The sequence below is a fragment of the Lutra lutra genome, chromosome 13 (assembly GCF_902655055.1).
Source record: "Lutra lutra chromosome 13, mLutLut1.2, whole genome shotgun sequence".
Classification (NCBI taxonomy): domain Eukaryota; kingdom Metazoa; phylum Chordata; class Mammalia; order Carnivora; family Mustelidae; genus Lutra; species Lutra lutra.
Genome location: NC_062290.1, coordinates 76,590,895 through 76,616,352, shown reverse-complemented (window position 1 = coordinate 76,616,352; position 25,458 = coordinate 76,590,895). Strand labels below are relative to the sequence as shown.

The 25,458-nt window shown below is 44.8% G+C and overlaps 1 protein-coding gene across 1 annotated transcript; it reads left to right on the top strand.

Moving 5' to 3' along the window:
* Positions 1-4,727: 4,727 nt before the first annotated feature.
* On the top strand, positions 4,728-23,969 carry TNFSF15 (TNF superfamily member 15). The gene is made up of 4 exons (XM_047700949.1): positions 4,728-5,044; positions 15,696-15,738; positions 16,493-16,540; positions 18,253-23,969. Exons 1-4 carry the CDS (start codon positions 4,823-4,825, stop codon positions 18,705-18,707), a joined length of 768 nt encoding a protein of 255 aa, XP_047556905.1. The 5' UTR covers positions 4,728-4,822; the 3' UTR covers positions 18,708-23,969.
* The last annotated feature ends 1,489 nt before the right edge of the window (positions 23,970-25,458 follow it).

Here is a 25,458-nt window from a genome sequence, read left to right as displayed (position 1 = left end):
ACCCCAGACTCATCATTCACTGCCTTCTTGTAACGTCACTTATGCTTGGTTGTCTAAAAGTCACCTTCAGTGGTGCACATCTTGATCTGAGCTCTCAAGCTTGCTTCCTTCCTTCCTTCCTTCCTTCCTTCCTTCCCTAATGGCATCTCCATCTTTCTAAGGCTCCAGCCAAGAACCTTGGACCCGGACTCTTCTCTTCTCTTTCTCTCTCACCTGACATCCAACTGGATAAGAAATTACATCTGCTCCGGGCACCTGGGTGGCTCAGTCGATTAAGCCTCTGTCTTTGGCTCAGGTCATGATCCCAGGGTCCTGGGATTGGATCCCCCTCAGTGGAGTGTCTGCTTCTCCCTTTGCCTGTTGCTCCCCCTGCTTAAGCTCTCTGTGTGTCAAATAAATAAAATCTTTAAAAAAAGAGAGAGAGAGAGAGAGAGAGAGATTATGTCTGCGCTACTTCAAAATATTTCTGAAGCCCACCATTTCTTGTCACCCTCACTGTCACCAACTCGTCCAGTCTACCATATTGCCTCACTTGGAGGATTGTGGCAGTTTCCAAACTGGTCTTCTTGATTCCACCCTCCATTTGGGCTACTCTCAGCACAGCAGCCTGGATGATCCTTATGAAGCAGAATTAGAACCTGCAATTCCTCTACCCTACATGCGCCAGAACCTCCCCACGACACGGAATGAGAAGCCAAGTCCTACCCATGCCCAGAAGCCCTCCCTGCATGGCCAGCCTCCTCCAATACTCCTCTGACCTCATTGCTTCTGGTCTCCTTCTCCTCATTGCTCCAGCCTTCCTAGCCATCCCAACACAGCTGCTTCAAAGCCAGGAACAGTCTAATCCCAGACACCCACGGCTTCCCTCACCTGAGGTCTTCATTCAAGCACCTCCTCTTAGCAAAGATGGGCTTTTCTGACCATCCTGTGTTAAGATGTAACTAAACTAACTGCCTATCTCCCTACACACTTAATTTATCCTATTTGCTGGCCATCTCAATCCACTAGAATATAAGCTTCATGATGATACCGATTATTGTCTGCTCTTGTCACTGCTATAAAGTACTCAGAACCCAGTATCTAGAATGCTACCTTGCACATAGTTGGCCCTCAAATGCAATAACTCATCATTTATCTGTAGCCTCTTTACCTTCTGCTTTGGAATCCACTGAGAATCTAGAAGAAAGTGAGAAGTAACTTTTAGCAGCCAAAATGGATGTCTGTATCACCAAACAGTTTACAGATGGCAAAAAAAGTGCATGAAAAGATGTTCAACATTGTTAGCCATTAGGGAAATGCAAAGTAAAACCACAGTGAGATGTCACTATATGCCTGCCAGAAGGGCTAAAATGAGAAATAGTGATAACACCACAGGCTGGAAGGAGGATGCAGAGAGGATGTTGGCTTTTTCACACTTTACTGGTGGGAAGTAAAATGATACTACCACTCTAGAAAAGAGAGTATGGCAGTTCCCCACAAAACTAAGCAGGTGCCTACTGTTATGACCCAGCAATTTCGCTCTGGGCATTTACACCAAAAATGAAATGAAGGCACGTTCACACAAAAACCTATGCACTGATAGTCACAGCTGCTTTATTCATAATAAGTCAATCTTGGAAATAACCCAGGAGTCCTTCAATGGGTGACCGGTTACACCAGCCATGCTACATTCACACCATGGCATACCAGTCAACAATCAAAAGAAATGAACTATTGATCATGCAATAATTTGGATGGACCTAAAGGAAATTATGCTAAGTGGGGGAAAAAAGTCAATTTCAAAAAGATACAGACTACTTCCTGTATTCCACTTATATAGACTGTATATATACAGTCTGTATATATACAGACTGATTCCACTTATATAACATTTGTGAAGTAACATGATTATTGAGTTGGAAGGCAGACTGGTGGATGCCAAAGGTTAAGGGAGAAGGTGAAGGAGGGTGTTAGAGGTGGCTGTGAACTATAGCTGTGGGATCCTTGAGATGGAGCTTTTTTGTGGCTTGACTGGGATGATGGTCACATACGTCCACACAGGTGACAAACTGCACAGAACTAAATATGTATACACAAATTAGGGCATATAAAACCTGTAGGATCTGAATATCAATGTCAATGTCAGTTTCCTGGTTGTGATGTTATGTTCTTGTTATGCAAGATGGTGCCTTTCGGGAAAACTGAGTAAAGGGTATACAGGATCTCTCTGTTTTGTTTCTTACAAGTACATGTGAATCTACCTCTAAAACTATTTCAAATAGATGCTCATAGCTTCATGCCCTAAAACTCTTATTCTCTTCCCATAGGACATTCCCCAGACACAAACTCAGAATCCATTGATCCTTCCTTTAAAAAGAAGTATAACAAGCTTAGTTACCAGGTTTTGTAAATAGCCAGTTACATTAAAATGAGGAGGGTCTGCTAGAGTTCTCAAGGTCACACAATTGAAGGACTAAGTCCCAGATCTTCAGATGCCTAATCTGGTGTCTTTAGTGTTCTCCATCTTTTGAGGCCTTCTTATATTATGGCTGATAATACATACTTCTTCATGTGAACCCATACAGCTAACACTTTTAAGACCCGGGTTTGATTAAGCATACCAACTTCCTAAAGAAGAAATACAAGAGTGAGAACACTTTGTAAGCTCCTTCAAGATGATCAGATATTAAGTGTGATTGTGTGTTTAAAGTTATAATGGCAAAGATTTATATTAATCTTGAAGAAAAGTTTCATAGTAGGTTTGTTAAACCGAGAATGGGTAACCAAGGGACATAAAAATCATCCTTCGCTGGATTCTTTGGAAATATTTAGATGCTTATTTCAACAGATGTCTATTAAGATCATCATTACATGAGGAGCTACAACCATAAGGAAAGGATGGGATTTAGCACCTGCCCTCCTACATCTGATGATTTAATGGGGTGATAGGAAAGTAGTCAGTCACAGTCTAGTATAAAATATTTGATGATAGGGGAAGGATAGGAATCTATAAAAATAAAGAAGATAAGCATCTCACTCAATCTTGGAGCCAGGAAATGAGAGAATGAAAGGAAGGTTTTTGATACAAAGTTTTAAAATAGGGGAGCATGGTGATATGAAGGAAAAGTCTAGAAGCTGTCACAATGGAGGGAACAGCATGTGCAACAGTGTAACTAATCCATATTGCATTTGGGAGAACTGCCGCTTGGAAAAGTCATAAGAGATAAGGCTGGACACTGGGGAGGGGTGATGTGGGTAGGGACCAGGTCATGAAACACTTTTCTGAGTAGACTACAAGGCTTAGGCCATGAAATAGGCAGAAGAAACAACTGAATGGAGGTGTGAATTGGACTGGTTTCTACCACATGCTACAGGACATCCTTAAGCTTTCCCATTTCTGTTACCCATCTTTTTTCAGGGTCCTCTGCTCTTCTCCAACATTACCCTCCATAAGCTTCAAGGCCTAGTTCCAACACCACTTCTTTCTCCAGGAAGCTTTCCTAACCCTTAATTGGAAAGGATGGCCTCTTCCTGGGCACGCTGGGTGTCGGTATCTGTGTATATGCATAGTAGAGTGGTGTGTGCAGTGTAGTGCAATGGTTATGACACTTCAGAGTCAGCCGACCTGAGTTGCAATCCTATGGTTCCATATCCTTATCTGTCAAGTGGGAATAAAAACATTACTATGTCAAAACATTATCTCAGGACTGAATTACTTCACTGATATATTTAACTCACTTGAGAATAGTGACCTGCACCAAGGAAATGTTTAATAAATGTGGCCCTCATACATGCCCAACTGTGCATAAGACCTATCACTTGAGGGATGCCTAGGTGGCTCTGTGGGTTAAGCCTCTGCCTTCAGCTCAGGTCACGATCTCAGCGTCCTGGGATCAAGCCCCGCATCAGGCTCTCTGCTCAGTGGGGAGCCTGCTTCCCTCTCTCTCTGCCTGCCTCTCTGCCTACTTGTGATCTCTCTGTCAAATAAATAAATAAAATCTTTAAAAAAAAAAATCTATCACTTGTGCTCAATCAACTTGGAACTAATCAGAGAAGAAAAGTCAATGTCCTCTTCTCATGAACAGTCACCTCTATGACCTCATGCTCTTTGCTTAGACAACTGGTCCACTCAGGCTAGGTCCTCTCCTTTCACAGGTAGATGTGTAGTAGAAGCAAGAACCCTGAATAGTGATTTAAAGGAACAAGACCATCTTCCTGGCTCCTCTGTCTTAACCCCTGGACCACTGAAGGCAAGTGCCTTCACTTTTTCCAGAACTTTGACATTTCCAGCTGCACAAGGAGAATGAGCTCCTATGAAGCTCAAAAAGACAGAGGGCCTGGCAACATTTTGCAAAGTGGTGATGCAAACGTGATTTCTATTTCCAAGCCACACCACACACCTCCCCATCCTTCACTTTCACTTCCAGAAGCAGCACACACCCCAGACCAGCTTGGCTGGCAGGCCTCCAGGGCAGGGACAGCTATATTTTAATTCGCCCTGCCCACTGACTTGATGGATTCTTTTTCTCCTCCTCCAGGGACTTTCCTAACTTCCTTCTGTAAACGAAGGAAGGAGCACATGAGCACACTGTATATAAATACGCTTGGGAAAGCTTTCTTCTTCTTCTTCTTCTTTTTTTTTTTCCTAAACCAAACTTGGTTTCTGTTGTAGGCGGTGCATTCCCTAGTGGGGCGGGGCCCAGTGTGTATTGGAGGGGGAGGGGAGAGGTCAGGGGGAGGAGTAGGCAGTGATTAAGGCACCCACTGTGAGCGCTTGTCTTCTATTTAATGGAGGGTCTCTCTGCCCAGGGGGAGTCAGAGCCCTGTCTGGACCAGCAGAAGGATGGCAGAGAATCTGGGGCTGGGCTTCGGGGAAACGGCCAGTGTGGAAATGCTGCCCGAGGAAGGCAGCTGCACGCCCAAAGCCAGAGCCAGGCTGGCAGCCAGGAGCAGCGCACACTGGGCCCTCACCTGCTGCCTGGTGTCGCTCCCCATCCTGGCAGGACTTACCACCTACCTACTCGTGGGCCAGCTCCGGGCCCAAGGAGATGCCTGTGTGTTCCAGGTAAGCACTGACCCAGGGTTCTGTGGTCCCACTACAGACACCTAGCAAGCACAACAGCTCTAGACAGACGCCCGTGACCCACCTCACTCCCTGCTTCCCCATGCAAAGGAAGCAAACTGTGAGGTCTGGAGAGGTCCCGTTTGGTGTTTATCCTCAGTAATTCCAGGGGATGAATTGTGCCCCCTTTATATTTATATGGGAACAATCTCCAATAATATATTTTTAGGTAATTATAATCATCTTGAACTGATAATCTGGGAACATTCTTTTTCTTTAAAAAAAATAATAAACCTCCTTAAATTGCATAACTAACATGTGTCATCAAAGAAAGTTAGAAAACACAGAAAAGGAAAAGAAGATAATTATTTCCCACAACTGCAGAGAGGTGACCACTACTGACACTTTGGGGTATATGAGTCTATATTTTTTAATAAGATGAAATTATTTTGAAACTCCAAAAATGTTATCATTTTATTTGTGGTTAGTAAATTCAAAGCAACTTGATAATATAGATGGTTATGTTATAGTCCTATATATGTAAGTGCTATAATTTATTTAATAAATACCCTTTCTTGGATTTAGAAATATTCTCTTTCAGTGTTCAAGAAAGAACCTCTTGCCTGGTTATCTATCTTCAGATCTTGCTGGGGGCTCGGGGTAGAGGAGTTTAGTCAAAAATGAATATAAGGACAAGTCATAAGAGACTCTTAATCTCAGGAAACAAATTGAGGGTTGCTGGAGGGGAGTAGGGTGGGAGGGATGGTGTGGCTGGGTGATGGACATTGGGGAGGGTATGTGCTATGGTGAGTGCTGTGAACTGTGTAAACCTGGAGATTCACAGACCTGTACCCCTGAAACAAATAATACATTATATGTTAATTTAAAAATGAATATAATCTATAGGGAGAATAATGGTGCCAATTAGGGGCTATAGGTATCAAGGGAAACTTACTCTGGACTAGGAACTTCAAAAATCTTAAAGACTGAAGACAGTGCCATTCAAATAACACACACACACACACACACACACACACACACACCTGCATGATCTGTGATAACAGATTTCATCTGAGTCCAAAGTATTAAATTCCAGAGGAGAAAACAGACTTTCCAATTGGTTTACCAGGAAACCTGTCTTCTAAGCAATGCTGGCTGACTTCAGAGCAGAAACACCAGGAGAAAGCAAGCAAGCCACAAGCCGTGGCTGATGTGTAACTCTCCACACCCCCTCAGGGTCAGCAAACAGATCTTGATTCTGGCGGCAGTGTCCACGGCCACATGCCATCATTCAGAAAACATAGAAATAGTCAGACAGCCCAGAAATGCCATTCATGTTAGAGAAGAAATTCAAGGCATGGCAAGTCAGGCTGTGACCTCTAGGCCACCATGGAGCTGATTTCTACCAAGTCAAATCACAGTGTCTAGTTGGTGTTCTGGGACTCTGCGTTTTAGCCGGAAAGAGACTGTTGTTCTTGAACGAGGCATTGAGTGGTCTCCACTAACCTGAACTTCCCTGGGTTCTAGAGGGTAACAGTGCCTCTGCCTAAAATGTGGGGTTGAGATCCCCCATTTTGGCCGAAGCCATAAAAAAAAACTCCTTTCTTGATCTAGAAGACCATCAGGCTCTGGAAGCACCTGGAAACCAGTCACCACCACTTGGTAGGGGGATGCCATGGTCCAAAGGAGCCAGTGATTTGCCCTGTCAGAAAGAGAGTTGGAGACAAAGGCTGTCACCAGACAGGAAGCCCCCATAAGGAAAGGCATAAGTGCTTGTTCTCTCGTAGCTACTCAAGAAATGAAAAGGCTAATAGTACATTCTGTGACCCCTCAATTGATCTCTCTGGAGAGCGGAAACACAGAGGTTAGTGGGGTGGCTCGCCAGACTGTAGAAATTCTCAGTCATCAGAAAAGGAGAAAGGGAAATAGGGGTGAGGCGGGGTCTCATGGAGCAATCAAGAGTCCTGAAAAGAAACAACTGGCCCATTCAAACAAGAGAGTTTAAAGAAGAATGTGTAAAGAGTTTGAAAAAAGTTAAAGAAGAGTCTGCTTGCTGAGATGTAGGCAGATAAAAGGGAAACCGAAGAGCTGGAAGCATCCTGGGGTTAGCAATGGTGGGAAGCCAGTCATCACCTCTTAGCCTGAAGGGTCAGATGGAGGGAGGAGTTTTAGGGGAACCCAAGGAGAAGGAAAATATAGGAGAGGGCTAGCCTGCCTGCCAAACAGCAGGGAGGAAGCAGGAAGAAGGATGGGAGAACTGGCCATGCTCTGTTCCCTGCCTCTCATCCCACTGGCCAGACTGGAAGTCAAACTCAAAAACCAGGAGGCAAACTGTGCCCAGAAATCAGACTCAGGGGACATAGGGCAGGGCCGAGAAGGGCAAAGAAAGGTTCCCGTGGGCAAATGGAGAATAACCAGCTCAGAAAAGATGGAAGATAGGATTTAGGAGGGGAAGCTAAGTCACCAAGGACAGCGTGAGTGGGCATAACTAAGGTATCATGGCTCGTAGACATTGAGTTCAAATCCCAGCTCAGCCACCTCGGGCTGGGTAAAAATAGCCATGTGGTTTCATTTCTTTGGACCTGTTTCCTTTTCTGCTGAAAGAGGATGCTAATGTTAACTCCCTGGCAGCGCTAAGACAAGTGCAGGAGCAGCTTGTCAGACAGGAACGTGGGGAGAGTTACACAGCCGGCTCCTGGGGCATACTCTTCATGGTTACACCAGGCGTCAGGCAACTACTACCAAAAAGCAACAGTGACTGGTGTAGCAATGTTCCAGGTTTTTATCAGCACCAACCAAAACAGTTAAAAGAACTGTCCAAAATATATCAGTTTTAACCTGTACCCTTCCTCCAGGGGTTGTGTAAGGAAATACTCGAAGCGACAAAATCCTTACCCAGGTAAGCTTGCAGAGCAGAAATCAAAATCAGATTTGAAAAGGTTTGGGATAACTACCTTTATAGGAAGTGTCCATAAATATGGCATCAATTAAATACAGCCAATTAAATATCTCCATGCAGTGAAAACCTGTGGCCGATATTGTTTCTAAAAAAAATGATGCATCTCTGTAGGTAAGGTTGGAGAATTTCTCAAAGATATGTTATTAAGTGGGGAAGGGAAAGGTACATAACAGTATATAGAATTGGAGACATTCCTTTTATATATATGTGTATATATATATGTATATATATATATATATACCTATAAATATTCACATTTATGAATATGTTTTTAAATGCATAGACTATCTCAGGAAAAGACAAGAGATTGGTTGCTTTGCCAGCATCTAGTCTGGGGGCCTGGGTGACAGATGAAAGAGAGAGACATTTTTAAACTTAGCCTCCTTTGTACAAAATGTGTATGTTACATCTACAAAAAAAAAAAACAGAGAGAGAGAAAGAGATAGTAAAATGTTTTAGGATCATTGGACTCCTGGAGAATGTCGGGTAAAGTCACGCGTTGGAAAAATCAGTTTGAAACCTGGCCTAGCCACTTCTTAGTCATGTTACGTAACCTCCCTGCAACCTCAGGTTCCTTATGTATGAAAAGGAATACTTAGAAATAAAGTATTTAAAGTGTCTGGCAGAAGGAAGGAAATTAGTAAATGGTAGCAATTATCATTATTATGATTGAGGAACTTCCCTGCTCGTGGACATGACATCGTATTCCATAACTTCTCCACCTGCTCTGGAATCTGCCATCACCAGGCCAGAGAGCAAGTTTGAGCACTGGAGGGCCTTTCTTGGTCTCTGATATTTGCAAACTATCTCCCTCCCTCCTTCTCCACCTTGGTCTTGCATCAACAACCTACACTCCAATCCATTCTTTACCCAGTTACACTGGACCATGGCCTGGGCCTTCTTTGGGCCCTTAGTGGCTTCCCTTGCTCTCAGGCTGGGTGTGTGGGCCCCATGCTGGCTTACAGGTGCCTGGAGACCAGGTTGCATCTTCCCCAGGCACTGCCCTGGCTCACACAGGGTCTGTAGTCCAGGCATGACTAATGCACAGAGCAGGCCCCCAGTACTGTGCAGCACATTGGTGGGGGTGTCATGAGACACAACTTCCTTGGACTGTACCCCTGTCTCTGTCCTTCCCTTCCAGTGCTGCTTCTGGAATCCCCACACGCTCACCCCAGATTCTCCTTGCTTCCCTGCGATCTCCCTTCCACCTCTTCCTGAAAATCCTTACAAGGCTCCTAGTCCTTGATCCCTGCTCGCCTCTCCCCTGCACACCTGCCCCTGAGACCCCTACCCCCACCCCAGTCTCCATCCAGAACAACAGGACCCCATAGGGATGCCAGCTGAGGCTACAGAGGGATGAAGGCTGACCTTATAATAATAACCTATTAGACACCAGACACCGGTCTAAGCATCTCCATACCTAAGGTTTTTGGAAGAACTAAATGAGATCGTGCCCATAAGCCCTTAGCCTGGTATCTGGCATATATGCCTGTGTGAAACATTTGCTGTTATCACAGGGTTAGTCCTTGAAATCACACAATGAGGAAAGTGCCACTATTAACTCCATTTTAGAGGTAATGAGCTGCAGCTTAGAAAGCCCAAACCATGGGCCTAAAGTCACACTGAGTGTGACATTGGGATTCAAATATTCCTCCAAAGCCCACTGTGCTGGTCTGCCTGTGGTGTCAACCCAGCAAATCCTTCACTTCTTGGGGTGGTCAGGATCATCTAAGAAGGATTTCCTAAAAAGTGCCTGTCACGTAGTAAGTGCTCAAGAAATGCGAGTCTCTTTCCTCCCCTGGGGTCACCTTGCTGTCCCTGGCACACAGAAGGCACTCACTAAGTGCTATTTGGGTGGCAAAAGAGAGAGAGGAAGGGATACACAAGGTACCTGACCTCCTTAAGCCATCTGCTCCCCATTGGTCGAAGGGAGAGGTGAACCCACTTTCTTCATAGCCCCTTGCTAAGCATTCTGCACGACGATGTCAGCAAGCTCTTGCCATGAAGTAGATGTTCAACAGACAAGATTTCCCTGCTTACTCCATCTTGGGTGTGAGCCTTTTTGTCTCACTCAGGCTATTTCCTCTTTGGAAATGGGGACAGTTCTGACAATCCCTTTCCAGGATTGTCTAGAGAAAACAAACAGTTGGCTGAGATAAAAGTGCTTTGGAAATTGCAACACACGGAGCCCTCGGTGGCTTTGCCCCGGCTCTAGCCTCTACAGGTCCTGACACACTAGGCAGAGGAGCCCGCTCACTCTGAAGGTCAGGCTGGAGGTAAAGGGCAGGAAGACCAGAACTGGTCAAGGGGTGTGAGGGCAGGGTGAGCCCACCATGGGCATGAATCCCAACATCTGTTACATCTCTGATCTGATGACTCTGGGATCCATTCATTCACCTGTTAAAATAAACACACACATGGGACTCCCAGGTGACTCAGGCAGTTAAGCATCTAACTCTTGATTTCAACTCAGGTCATGATCTTAGGGCTGTGAGATCAAGCCCTGCCTCAGGCTCCATGCTCGATGCGGAACCTGCTTAAGATTCTCTCTCTCCCCCTCTCCCTCTGCCCCTCTTCTCCTCTCTTCCTCTCTAAGAAACATATAAATAAACACACACGTTGCTCCATGCCCAGCACTGGAGGCTCCTAGGTCCTCACCAGAAAGACCACATGCTGTCCACCTGTAAGAGGTCATCTCCCAGCCTAGTCTCCTTAATGAGGCCCAGCCACTGACCGCAGTAACAAGGGTGGGATTTGAAATGGATGGAGGGCACATTCCATTCCCTCAAGCCCTTTGCACTGGAAGGAGCAGAAGTCCAGAAGCCAGCCATAGATGGAGGAAGCCTCTTCTGTTGGGAGAAGGACTAGGCCATCCAGAGCTCCTAAAGGATCCAAACCTGCCGCCGGTCATAGAGAGACCCAAGAATGGCTTCTGTATACCACCGAAGTGGTGAAACCAAAGGGAACTTATGCAGAACCAACAACATGCAACACAATGTTGACTGAACCCAAAGAAAGATGGAAGGTGAATTGAATATCCACTGTCTGTGTGGGCTTCCTCAGGCATCAGGATGCTCCGGGGGTGGGGGAAGAATGATGCCTGCCTTCAGTGATGAGGAGACTGAGTCTCACCGAGGCTAGGGGACAAAGTCAGATTGCTAGGAAACCCTAATGCTGAGATTCCCACAATTGCTCACCTGCCAACACCACCCAGAGGGGTTCTTAGCTCCACACCCCTCTGAATGTTGGGTGTGAAGCCCTGTCCAGTACACTGGGGAGGGTAATGAATCGAAAAGGCCTTGGAATAAAACATTTCCAGGTTGGATTTATCCTTGCGCAAGTACAAACAGAAAAGTGAAAGGCAAAACCGAGGAGGCAATGAATGGTCTGTGTATTTCTCCTAGAAGTGCTGGGAGGGTGTTATGGGTCATAAAACATTGATGTTTTTGCAATTGCGGCATTTATGACACCAAGAAATGGATCTCTCTTCCTGTTTACGAATATACTAGATGGTGGGTATGGGGCATGGGTGAAAGGCCAAATGGGCTGTTAGTTAAAATACACTCAAGGGATTTGTTTCTGGGGAAATGCCAATAAGAGGATCTCAAAGATCATCTTGCTTCAGGTTCCGTGGTCCATGGTGTGTACTCAGCTGAAGTTTATGGGGCTCCTGATAAAACACCTTGGTCTGAAGGTTCAGATCTGAGACCCTCCATTTACTCTTTGACCTTTGGCTTACAAAGCCTCTAAAAAGGTGATGCCCTCCTTTGAGAGTAATTGGAGTGGTAGACAGAAACCGCGGTATAAGACCTGGCATTCGGGGAGCATGAGACTGGATAGCAGTGTCCCTGCCTCCATCCTTTTCCTTCTCTAGTTGAATTATTAGAGTAATTCCAAAAATGTGTCAGGGATTGCCAATCAGCATACCCCCCCCCCAAAAAAAAGTGAGAAGAAAAAAAAAGAAAGAAACTCAAACAAGAGTGAAAAATCCCCTGACCTATAGAAACTAAGGGGTAGAAAGCACCGGCTTGCTTCGCTTGGCCTGGTCAATGCTAGCAGCCACAGGCACCCCGCTGTTCTACTGATATGAATCCCCACGGGCAAACACGTTTGCCTTTTCTGACTCTGACTCCTGGCCAAAGCTCGCAACCTTCCAGAAACATCTCTGGAGCCATGACCAACCAAAGCCTGATGAAAAACTTGGAGGCGCCAGTAACTAAAAGATTATGGCCATATTAAGTTTTAATTTTTTAAAATTTAAACAACTCAACACTTGGCATGTGTTCTAATATAAAAAGGTCTCTTTTTTTTTTTTCTTATTTTTTTTTCGATTGCCAAACTCAGGCAAAAGTCACTGAGGTCAAACCCACTTCCATCTTCTGGCTCTCTCTTCTACCTTTCTGCACCTGAACATCAGCATATTCTGCTGGTAGGATAATCTGGCAGAAGTGCCAGGCACTGTCTGAGGCACTAGAAATCTGTTGGTAAGCAAGAGACAGACCAGGTCATTGCCCACAGGCAGCTTGGATTGTACTAGAAAGTGAAAAGCTTTGTTGCCAACGAGAGAGGGCATTGACCCAGCTCAAATGTATAAGCCTTCCCCCAAATAAGCTACTATTTCTTTGTCTCAGATCTCCTCTTCATTCATTCTTGCTTCCCATCACAAAAATCTTCCTCCCATGAGAGGTATTATTAAGAGAAGCAGCAGGGGAAGGCTGTCGATATTCTTGGAAAGAGTCCCAGCTACTGTTCTTGGGGACTCTTGGACTGTTGAGGTCTTCAGCACCTGCTGATTGAGATTATCACAGGCTCCAGAGGAAAAGCAGACTCTAGGCCCCCAAAATGTGTACACGTCCAACCACACATGAAGATAACTGTGTGCCCAAATTACAGAAATCCAGCAAAGAGGGAAATGTGTTCACATTGCAGATACATGCTAATGACAAGGAGACTCTGAGCCAAAGGGAATGCTCCCGTCTCTTAGCTGAGTGTCTGCTTAGACAAAAATAAGCAGATGTTCAAGAAGATTTCTCAACAGAGTACGAAAGGAAGCCGAAGGCCAGCTGGGATAGTACCATTTCAGACACAAGAGGATTCAACCATGCTCTCGCCAATTCTTCCCCTTCAGTTTTCAGCCTCGCCAAAGACCAGATTTTTTTTGTTTTATTTTGTTTTGTTTTGTTTTATCAGCTCCGGTAACAGCAAATAAGGAAACAGGTTACAGAATAAGCTCATTTCTAGGCTGCTTCTGCACCCCACCCCACCCCCAAAGCCCATTGAAGTTAGTGATGCGGGACAAGTAGTCACATCAAGTGGGTTTAGGTTTTCCGATGCAACTGTATTCACAACACTATGCTGAATGTATATATGGGTTCACATGGCAGCGGAAATCCTTGTAGTTTCCCAGCTGCTTCCATGCTTTGTTGGGCCTTCATACTCTTGCACAAGTTATTAGCCTTGTCTGGAAGGGTCATTACATTTTATCACCTGGCTAATACCTGTGGGACCTGTAAGACTCACTTCAGAGGTAATTTCCCCTGATTCCCCCACTTCTGGGCTGGGTTCCTATTTTCTGAGCTCTGTGTTTCCCCTACTGTCACAGTGCATGGAGCTGCTGGTACTCGTCCATCCACCTCACTGGAGGGGGAGCTGATCCGGAAGTGAGAGGATGCAGTGGCTTAGGGCCATGGAGTCTAGAGTGGACTGGCCTGGTTCAAATCCTACTTCTCCACTTTCCAGCTGTGGGACACTGGGCAAGTTACTTAACCTGACTGAGCCCCCTTTCCAATATAAGGGTATGAATAGCAGCTACCTTAAGAGTCATCACAAAGCCGAAGGAGATGATGCGTGCGACAAGCGTAGCAGAGCATGGCGCCCCTCCTGGTTCAACAGATTGTAGCTACACTTCCTGCATCTTCCAAGTCCTTCAGATCATTCTGGGGTTGCCTCTCATGGCTGCAGCACAGAGTACCCAGAGAGGAAGAGATAGTGGGTAACAAGAATCGGGTGGTCAGCTGGGACCTTGAATGCCAAAATAGGTATTTGGGCCTGTGTCTAGAAGGCCATGGAGAGCCATTGAAGTTTTATGGACAGAATTGTATCCCCGTAGAGTAGTGCTTTAGAAAGAGCACTCTGAGAGCAGGCGAAGAGATTTCAAGACAAAGAGAACCAGATGCTAAAGGACCAGTTAAGAGGCTGATGGGAAAAATCCAGGAGAACAGTGTGCTGAGGCCTATGAGAGCGGAGAGGGGGAGGGAGGCACGAATGAGAAAAACTGCAAAATAGAAATGACAGTTTGGGTTTGTGGGAGAAGAAAGCAGCAAGTTTCAAGCCTGGAAACTGAAGGCAAGCAGTTGCCCAGCCATTCACAGAATTAGGATGTAGACGATGGAAAGACAATGGGGTTTGTTGTTCAAAGACAAGACCTCTGCCCTCAAGAAGCCTTCCAGTGGAGGTTAGGTAGCTTGGTTTGGGACTAAAAAGAGCCTGGCGGTCTGGGCTTTAATGAGATCACTGCAACCGCAGACCTGCTCATGGTCCTGCTGAGCAATGACACAGCTACACCCACATGACCACACGGACATGTGTAGAGAAGGCCATGCACACAACACCACCCCAGAAGACACATGTAGACATACAAAACACATCGGCTTCTCCCTCCCCCACTGCTGGAGCTGTCTGCTGTCACACCCACATGGACACACAATTCCTTATTCACAAGTACGATCTCACACACACACACAGGCTCTAAGATATAGAAATGCTCACACGAGGATCCCTGTCCGTGGGAACTATGTAGTTACAAGGACCCAATCAGAACCTTCTGAGTTGAATCAATATCATATCAGAGAAGGTTTTCTTGGAAACGGTAAAATGTAAGGTGGTGATTTTATCCCTAAGCCAAGAACTTAGCTTTGCTTAGCTTTTCTCCTGAGCTTTTGTGTTCAAACACAGTGATTCCTTCATTTCCTATGCGTTCTTTGCCCTGACTCCTACATCTGATTGGATCCTTATCTCAAACCCAGGGGTTATCTGAGGCTAGGGATGTTATTTTTCCCATTTTTCAAATGAGGGCACCAGAGCTCAGAGAGGAAACGTGTCTTGCTCAAGATCATATTGTTGATAAATGGTGATGGCAGGACTCAAATTCCGGTCTGTCTCCAAAGCAATTACTCTTCCACTCCTGTGTGGTGTCTGAAATGGTTCACAAGCTAAGATTGCAAAAATGGACATGTCTCCATGTAATGCACAGAGACAAGGGGCTAGTGGGAAGGAGAACAGAGCCCTTATTTCTTTTTCTGTATCATTTTTTTAAAAATAGTTCTAATTTTAAATCATGGTGGAAAAAAAAATAAAGCAAGTGCCGTCATTTGTTCGAATTTTAATAGAAGCAGTGACAGCAGTGTCAGAGCATCCTAGAAGAGAACAGAGAAGGCTCTCAGGACAGAAATTCACAGTTGAGCTTCCAAGACAAGTGTAGGAGAGAGAAGGTCATTGGGGTGCTGAAGAAGGAAAGTGGAGTACTTGGGTGCAAGATTCCCCTCCAATGAGTATTCTTATTGCCATGTCTGTCATCTCAGAGTGCCCAGGTTGGGTAGCAGCAGCATCTTAATCATGCCCTTGTTATGGGCAGCTGTGGGGTTGAATGACAAAAGGACCACAGGTAGACTGAATCATATCTTTCTTTTCCAACAGACTTCAAAAGGACTAGAGTTTGGATCTTCACATCAGCGAGCTTGTAAGTGTGTTCATATTTGTTGCCTTTTCTTATGGGGAACAGAACATTTAGTAGTTTGGGTATGGGAGGTTCAGAGGGATGAAAATCCAGAAGATAAGTAAGTTTGCTTCCCAGTCACTGAAAAGACAAAATGGCACTGTGGCCAAGTGCTTTGTCTATGGAGGTGATGGCCTTTGGGCAAATAATGTCACCTGTCTCTATCTCAGGTTATCCACCTATAAATTGATTATATTGGTACCTACCTTCTCAAGATTGAATCAGTTAATTCCTGTAAAAGTATTAGAACAATGCCTAATCCTACCTGCTCCCTACCCATTTCTTAAATCATCCAGATGCTTCAGTGGATATGGCTAAAGGGACCCTGAATAAGGCCAAAGGCCAGTTTGCCCCCTCCCCTGCAGCAGCAGCAGGGAGGAAAGGGCAATGTGAGTTCATTGAGCATAGACCATGGGATGAGAGCACTCTCCATTCATGATAGCAATGGATGTGCCCATCTTTGAGATGAGAAAACAGAGTCTTGGGCAGGTTAGAAACTTGCCCTAAGTTATGGGCCAAGATTCATTTGTGCCCAAGACTCTTCTTCCTGAGGCTTCTCTGTCCCAAAAAAAAAAAAAAAATGACAACAATCCACGATGGACCAAGCTGAAGGAGAAGAATGTTTCTCTCCAGTTGCAGGCACCACACAACTCCAAAAATACCATCTTTTCTCCAGCCACCCTGACTCACACAAAGCCTGTCTCTCCTTCCCTTACAGATGCATCTACCGGAGCTGGTGGAGATAAGCCAAGGGCACATCTGACAGGTATTTCTCCCTGGTGTGTTTTCCAGGAGATCATGTATGGCCCATGGGCCCAAGATTTCTTTCAACGGGTTTGCCAAAACTCATTCTAGTAGCTTCAAACCGGAAACTACACACCTTGGTAACAGACTGCTTCTCTCAGTTGAGGGTTTTTGTATGTCTTCCTCCCTTAAGGGGTCCAATGGCCCATGTCTCTTGGGCATTCTCTTTCAGATTCTATCAGTCCTCTCCCTTTCTCTCTTGTCTCTCTCTCTTTCACACACACGCCCTCAGTCATTCAGAAATGGCTTCCCTCAGACGTAGTGATTTGCATAATTCTGAATCTGGTCAAAGATGAAAGACCCCTTGAGTTGTTAAATGTATTGAGTCCCTCTGTACCCCATTCAAGATGAAGTGATTAGATATTTGCATTCAGAGAGATATTTGCGAAGAATTTTTGTTGATGTGAGAGATTAAAAGCAGCTTCAGAATATCACCAGCTGGCCAGTTTCTCAAGCCTAGTGTTGACATTTCTGGCATCTGATTCCTGAAATTGCATATACAGCTAAGACTCCAGAGAAAAGAGCGAGACTGTGCACATATATGTGTTAAATACCCGTTAAAAAACCATGGAGTTAAAAGCGAGCATACTCTCCTGACCTATAGGAAAATTTGTGGCCCACAGGGGAATATCCTTGAGACCCTAGGCATGTGACTTACATATGACCAAGAGGAAAATGTTTGTGGTGAGTACTGAGTGAGAACTAGGACCAGACAGACACCAAGTCACCAGTCACTTATCACTTGCCTTTAAGAATGGGAAAGATTGAACAAGCCGGGCAGAAAAATCCTAATAACAGAGTGTGAGGTATCACCCCTCTTCTTAAAAAAAATTAAAAATTAAAAAAAAAAGAGGAAAGATATGGCATATGAAAAACAAATCCTGACTTAGTAAGGAGAGAGTTTTTGCAACTGGATCATTGCACAGTGGGAGAAAGGAGAAGGATAATCAGCAGTAATAGGGAGAACGCGCTGGCCAGGTCGTCTGCGAGTGTCTAAAGGTCAAGCTAAAAGGGGTTTTCTTTTACAGAAAAGAGTGAACAAAGCTAGAAAGAACAAGGAAAGAAGTGGGATCATCAGAAAATGCTTTACCCAAAGGCCAGCCTACTCTCGGGGGGGGGGGGGGGTAGGCCAACCCTCGGGGGGCCTGGAGGCAGGAGAGAAGCTGAACCAAAGTTTGGTTGACAAGCATTATGTTCCTGTGGATCATTGAGGACAGTACAGTTCAGCTAATCATTTATGAGGCAGAGAATGGCGATTTGGAGATTCTGGTGTCTGGTCTTGCCAGAGGTAGCCGGGGAGAGGGAAGGGGATGCATCAGTTTCATTTAAATCATTTGGAGAAGAGGTTTATCGCAGTGGGCTGTTTTCCGAAACACCAAAGAGTAAGATTTCTTAACCTCCAGTATTTCCCAGGATCCCAGAGCTCAGGTAAAATTATAAATTATCAGCAAAGAAAACTCGGGCTCAGAGAAGCAAAGTCATTTGTCCCTAAGATGCTACTCTCTGAACAAAATTACGTGTCTGCTTACATCTCTTCCACTCATTGATCCTCAAGAAGCTCGTTAGCTGTTGGTTTTATTCAATCACTTTACTCTGAACACAATACGACACTCTTTTTGGCAAAGTCCACAGGTTCTGACACGAGCAAATTTAACCTTTCTCTTGTCTTTGCAGTTGTCAGACAAAGTCCCATGCAGTCCTTGAAAAATCAGTTTCCGGCTCTGCACTGGGAACATGAACTCGGCTTGGCCTTTACCAAGAACCGGATGAACTATACAAATAAATTCCTGGTGATCCCAGAGTCGGGAGACTACTTTGTTTACTCCCAGGTCACGTTCCGGGGAACCACATCTGAGTGTGGTGAAATCCGCCAAGGGAGCCGACCGAACAAGCCAGACTCCATCATCGTAGTCATTACCAAGGTAACAGACAGCTACCCCGAGCCGACCCAGCTCCTAATGGGGACCAAGTCAGTGTGCGAAGTAGGCAGCAACTGGTTCCAACCCATCTACCTAGGGGCCATGTTCTCCTTGCAGGAAGGGGACAAGCTGATGGTGAACGTCAGTGACATCTCTTTGGTGGATTACACAAAAGAAGATAAAACTTTCTTTGGAGCCTTCTTGCTGTAGGGGTGAGGCGAGCATACTTGTGTGAAGGTCCTCTGCCTCCTAGTTCTTAATTCTCCTTCACTCATATGCAATTATAACAAGGTTTTTCTTTTTGTTTTTGTTTTGAAGCATTCCACAGAAACAGTGGCTTAGCTATGAAATTTGAAGCCCGAAATTTCATACTGTATATGCCTTACTGATGAGAATCTTAACCAGAAAACAATAGAACAGAGCTGACATATGACTGTGGTTGCTTGGAAAAGGGGTGAATTTCTAAACACTGAGACATGACCACCAAATGAATGGAGGTCTACTCGGAACATTTCCACCCCATTCATACCACACACTGGTCACCAGTCGGCCCAGTTATTATGGGAGTTGATCATGAAACATTTGCTTCAGTTCAGGAACCTTTGATGAACATCCAAAGCCCTAGAAAACTGTGTAAACCCTAGGGCCAAATCCTTCAACAGTTTCTCCAAACACATACTTTAAATCCTTGTCTTAAAAAAAAATGAGAAGAGAGCTGGTATTTCTCATGAACATTCAAAAGGAAGGAAGGAAGGAAGGAAAAAATTGATTTTCATGCCATCTATGGCAAATGAGAAAAGCAACCCCTCCTTTTATTATGTACACAGGCATGAAAATAAACAAGTGTGAGTTCCACGTGCATATCAAATATACAACAATAGCATTTACTCAACACAGTTTTCTTGAGCACTACCTTAACCCAGAAGATACTATGAGGAATAAGACAGACTATTCAAAACTTGAATGAATTCCACTCCGTGGTTCCTGATTAAATATCATTCAACGTCCTCCAAGTCCTAAAACAATATCTCATCTGACACTAGTATGTAAGATTTCTGAAGCTCTCCGGACTGTGTAAGATATCCAGCTGATTAGGTCATTCAAGAAACTCTAGCCAACTAGACCGGCTCTTCAACAAACCAGATCGATGCCCAGAGACAGCAGACTCATTCTCTGGTAGGTGGGTGCGGGGGGACAGTCAATCACCAGATCTAGAGAAATTAACTTAGATCGGCTTCGAGGTGTGACTCACAATTTTATCAGGGTATTTTTCTCTTAAAATCTTCAAGGGATTTCAATATGGGCTGAGCTAATCAGCCCAGCCAAAACTTCTCCCCTGGAGGAAAGGCAGGACATTAAGAAGGTCCCTCCTGCCTGTCAGTGACTTCTACTCTCTGATCTGTATGATTTTCCTGCACTGATATGCCAAGGGTAGGAGGGGCATCTCGGCTCTTCACCTCAGTTGATTCGTCTATAAAGTAGGAATCCACCAATTTGTTCCCAGGATCAAATGAGCTCATGGGGGAGGAAACACGTCCACTCCGAGCATTCCGTGCAGTCAAAGAGCATGTCAGTATGACATGGGCCATGACCTCCAGCATGCTGGCCCCTATTGTCAACACTACCCATTGCAGGAGACCTTCATGAACGGGTCTAAAAACCAACTGGGCACCCAGATCACTCTAACGCTTGTTGCCAGGAGACTACAGAGGCATGAAGGTGTGTGATGGGGCTTCTGAGCAGGATGATTTGTGTTGCGGTACTTAATCGATATTTGTTGAGTTATATAAAATAAAAATTGATTTCTGGCTTCTCAGTGAGATTAGGGCTCTCGAGCCTTCTCAGCACAGTGAGCCCAGGGCTCTGCAGGAGCAGAGAGAAGGGTGTGGTGACCTCCACCTGATTCAGAAGAGTCTCCATAAAGGAAGTGAAGCCTGAACCCATCCTGAAAGAGGGTGGGTGGACAACAGATGGTCTCGGGGAAAGGGCATCTGAGACGGAGGAATTACCCTTTACTTAAAGCAGAAAGGAAAGGTTTCTCAGTAACTATAAAACCAGCTTGATAAGACAATGCTCCTTCGACCTACTCCTAGAACAATGTTTGCTGGCAGATTGGGATAATTTTTATCAACAACTCCAGGGTACCTCCAGGATCACAACTCCCATCCCGTGGAGAACATAAAATGGTCTGGCTGTGTTTGCCTGTGTCCTAAATGTGGGGTGCAGGACAAGATGTGCATGGAAGAGTCCAGAGTGACCCCACTCACCTTCTTCTCCACTACAAGGAACTCTGGTAACCAAGGGTCTTCAGACCCACCCACTGCACCTATGGAGATCTGGCGGATTTGGAAGTTCATCCAAGAAACAGAAGTTTCCTGCTATCCTAAAAGACTCGACCACTTGCGGAAACTCTGTCACTTCTTTATTTTGGTCCCGTCATAAGCTGGTTTATTGAAAGGTGTGTTGTGCTGAAGTGATCCCAGCTAAATTTGTTAAATCCTTATATCTTGTACCATTCAGAAAGGGCCAGCCAAGCATTTCCAATAGGACTCGAGTCAAAACTTCTGTTTGCTAGGCATTCTCTCTGTGGCCAAAGTTAGTGCACTAGTTTTTAAAAATGAGGCGAGAGAATGCTTGAGAACATGCTGGTCTCCTAAGAGGAGTAAATGAGATGCAGTCAAAGACAAGGCAAGGGAAGAAGGAGCAGCCTATGTGCTTCAGAAAATAGTTAATTTGGGGGGAAAATGCTCTGCTGGTCCAGTGTGTCTCAAAAGGCTGAATTCCAATCAATTCCACATTTACTGAATGTCTACTCGCTCTGGGGACACAGAGAAATTATTTTAGTCTCAGACGGGTTCATTCTAACTGCTCAGCCCCTCCATGGTCTGCAGACCCTTTCATTTATATGGGTAGTATTAGCTAAATAATTAGCCAACTTTAGGCATGTGGGTATTTTCTCATTAGGAAAATGAGTGCCATCTGATGAAGGGTGATCATTAACAAAATGATTTGTGTCTATGCTAAGTGGTTTTTCACATAGCTGCTCATAGAGTTTTCCATTAATAAAAGGGGATACGATAAAGAGAGTGTTTCCTAGAGTAGAATCCATCATTTAAGCCATAAGTGCAGATAGGTTATCATCTCCTGGACTTGAGTCTGGCCCTCAACACCCTGAGAACCTGTGGATGAGCCAAGAAAAGATGAGAATCTGAGAAATGTTCTGAAAAGCCCATGTGCCTTCAGAAAATGCAGGAACCGTGTTCAAAATGCAGGGGGTACTCGCATTTTGACCCTAGCCCAGTTTAGATCTATTTGGCAGAACTTCATGGCTTGCTTTAGCTACGAAAAGTCCTAAATGTTTTGACTTGGGTACAGTAGGACTTTCACATCCTGAAAATGTCTGGTTCCGTTCAACAACAGGGCAGACCGGGTCCCTTGGCTCCAGTTCAGCCTAAGCTACGTCACCCCAGAGGAAGTTCCACCTCCGCACTTGTCAGTAACCCCTCTGGATTATAAAAGTTTGGCTAGCTTACTGTGCACGAGGCACGGCCCTTGCCAACATTCTCTTGCAAGGTATTTTCCCCAGTCCTTCCCCAGTCATGTTCCCATGATTGCGACACTGGGGCTTAATTCTTCAGGAGAGGATTGTGCATTATACTCTGCACCTTTGCAAAACACAGGCAGCAGTCTCTTGTCTCAAGCTGTCTTGCTGTCCTAGGGCTCAGAGTCCTGAAAGTGTTTTGCCATGTACAGCGGAAATTTTTTTCTGTGTGCACCCCTCTCCTGGATACTCTATGTGATTGCATCATCGTGGCAGCTGGGCCTGAGGAGAAGTCAGTGGATGGCTAACCCCTGAATCCTTCTGCTCTGATGGTGAAGGAGAGGGTGATCAGAGCCGTCACACCTGTGCCCTGCCCCGCACTGACCACCATATTCAGAGCTTCCCAAGCTCTGAGACAAATTTGGCCCCATCCCTTCCATCACCCATTTTGAGAAGAGAACGCCAGCCCAGGTGGAAGTTACTTGTTCCAGGCGACATAGTGAGTTCATGGCAGATCTGGGGCTGAGATACCGTCTTCAAGAATCATAATCCTGGGCTCATCCAGTTACCCTCTGCTCTTAGCAAATAGTGTTTATTTTAATAACTAGAGGAGAAAAAAAAATAACTGGAGGAGAGATTGGAGGAAGATGTGAGAAGTATTATCGAATACCTATGGGGGATATGAAAGGGGGGAGGGGACTGCTTCCATGTCCCTTAGAGAAAGCACTGGGGCTAAGGAGTGGCAGTTTACAAGGTCATCATTTCTGGCCCGATACCCAGAGAAGCTTTTTACCCCCAAAATAGAATGTCCCCAAATCGTGATTTCTCAGTCCATGGATATATTCAAGCAAAGGGCTTATCTCAAAGGTTCTGGAGAAGCCATTCCTTCATTGAGGTGGCAGGAAGAGAGAGCACAAAAGGAGTTCTGAGGTCTTTTCCAAATCTATGATTATGTGGCCATTTGTATTTTTTTTTTTTTACAATGAGTATTTTTAAATTGACTTCTGTGTGTTCTATTGGATCATGAAAGCTGGCCTTGTCAAAAGTCCGGCGGCTCTCAGCCTGCAAGTGGCTGCCATTTCCTACTTGTTCCAAGAGTATCCAACACACAATGACTGTTTGATCTTGACCAATAGAGAATGTTATGGAAATCTACAACCAATATGATCTGCAGAGTTTACCTACTCCAAGTTACATCATTTTAATGATGAAGAAACCCGGGCTTGGGAAGATGAGATAATCAGTCCAATGTCAGCCAGTAGCGAGTAGCAGCGCTGAGACTAGAACTCATAGCTCCCAACACCCAGCCCAGCAGTCTTTTCATTTCATCCATGAATCCGTTTTGTTTTGTGTTTTGAACATTTGTCACATGAAAACACTTATCTAGATCCTGGAGAGCAAGACAAGAAGGAACATGATAGGCAAGACCCACTCTCCTGTTGTGAACATTCAGGAGGAGGGAGAAACACGATGTTGAACAAATAAGGTAGCTGAACTTACTCAGATGACTTTGTTCATAAAGTCGGTAAAATATGTAACTGCCCCCGCTTTTGTTCCAGGGGTATACAGAATGAACAAATGTAGGTATTTATGTGGTTTTACTGATAAACCCCGAGCGCTTTCATTGATTCTATGTTTTATGTTAAAACGTCACGATCCCAAGGTAAAGTGCATATTGTATGAGTTGGATACTGGTAACTGGTAATCATCTTATGTCTTCGGGCACTACTGTGTGAATTCTAATCACTGTGAAAGAAATGTATGTGTTAATGTATTTAACAGATGTAACTTAATCGGCACAGAAAGCTGCAGAAACTTAATAATTAGGTCGATTCTTTTGTGAATCTGTTCATTTCATTTTCTTTCCAGATGAAGATCTAAGGATAAGATCTTGGGATTTTTTTTTTAATGCACCTAATTCTCCATGTACTTGAATGCAAAATGGCAACTGATTTTTCACAAGTTATAATAAATCTTACAACAATTGTGAAGTCCCACAAATTGTGCCACTCTGGTCAAACAGCGGGGGGCAGGAGACAAGGAGGGAACCCACTGAGCTTCTGTGAATTAGAAGAGTCTGTGGGTAAGTGGCATATCCAACAACCCTAACAGAAAGAGAAGCCAGAGGGTGTTGTGTTAGTGCTCACGGAGCTTGAATTTGAACCCAGGACTCTGACACAATACCCCAGCGCCTCTTACAAAAACAGCAATTGGCAAGAATCCCAAAAGGGTTTGACTCAGCTATCTCTTTCCCTTTTCCAGAGCAGTCACTGGAGTCCTCATGGACACCCAGCCAATATTAAGCTGGGACCATATTAAATTGTTATTTCTGTGGGTCAAAAATGGTCACACAGAAATGTCATTGGTTTCCAGCTAATCTTGTGGATAAAGTCAGACATGGATTAAGGGTGAAGAATAAGGCTTTCCTCCAAAACTTCAGTCTCAAAAATTTCCCTCCCAGTGGAAAAACCTGTGAATGCAGGGGTACCCCACAGAAACCCCCTTCTCACATTCAGCTTGCACCCACTCCTGGAAGTGATGAGGGCAGAACGTGTTTTACTCTTACGGAGAGAAATGAATTATTTGCCCTCAACTTATTAAAAGCCAAATATCTACAAAAGTCTTGATGCCAGTTCCCCGGTTGAGAAAAACCATTTGTCTAATCTAGCTCACCGATGTCAACATTTTCAATCAGTTCTCAAAAGAACTCTCCATCTCTAGGAACTTGGGAGCACAAAGACAAAACTAACCAATGGTTAAGGTATTTTTACTACCATTCCTGTTTCCATTGCATAGTCACCTACGCACATATCATAATAACAATAATTAGTAATAATAATCAGTAATAATAATAATAGTAATGCCCAAAGGTGGAAATGGAGGAAATAGCAGATCCAGCGTCAACAGACCCGTGTTCCAGGCCCACGTCTGCCAGCTGGCACATTCTGAAGCCTTGGGCCAACCAACGACTTCAGTTCTGCAGATCTCAGTTTCTTTCTCTGAGAATCCTGAGCAGAGGTGGATGAAGGAAGCTCAAATCCCTTCTCCAAGCAGTTTACAAGCAGGTCTCAAGAATTCTGTGCTTATAATGCCTGGCTTCCCAGTGAGCTTCCCTTTTTCAGGAGTTAAGAGGTTTTCTCCAAGAGAAAGCAAAATTCCCCTTGCACCTTAGGCTACAAAACTCTCCAACTCGCCTGCGGGGACTTTTCATCTCATCAGGGCAGGACATAGAAAGGTAATAACTGGAATCGGGATGTAAAGTCCAGGGTTGGTGAATACAGTTCCATTTTGACAGCAATCTCCACTCCCCTCTGGCTTACAACCTGTGTCAGAGGCGCACTCGCCATTCCATGTGACCCAGCCTTCAACACCAGCCTTGGGGTAGACATTCCCTCTGTTCTTCCCTTATGTCAGACACTG

Bases quoted from the DNA above. Each gene is read 5' to 3' on its own strand.
- TNFSF15 (XM_047700949.1), top strand. From the start codon at position 4,823: ATGGCAGAGAATCTGGGGCTGGGCTTCGGGGAAACGGCCAGTGTGGAA. The intron at 15,739-16,492 runs GTAAGTGTGTTC...CTTCCCTTACAG, and splicing joins ATCTTCACATCAGCGAGCTT to ATGCATCTACCGGAGCTGGT. The intron at 16,541-18,252 runs GTATTTCTCCCT...TTGTCTTTGCAG, and splicing joins GCCAAGGGCACATCTGACAG to TTGTCAGACAAAGTCCCATG.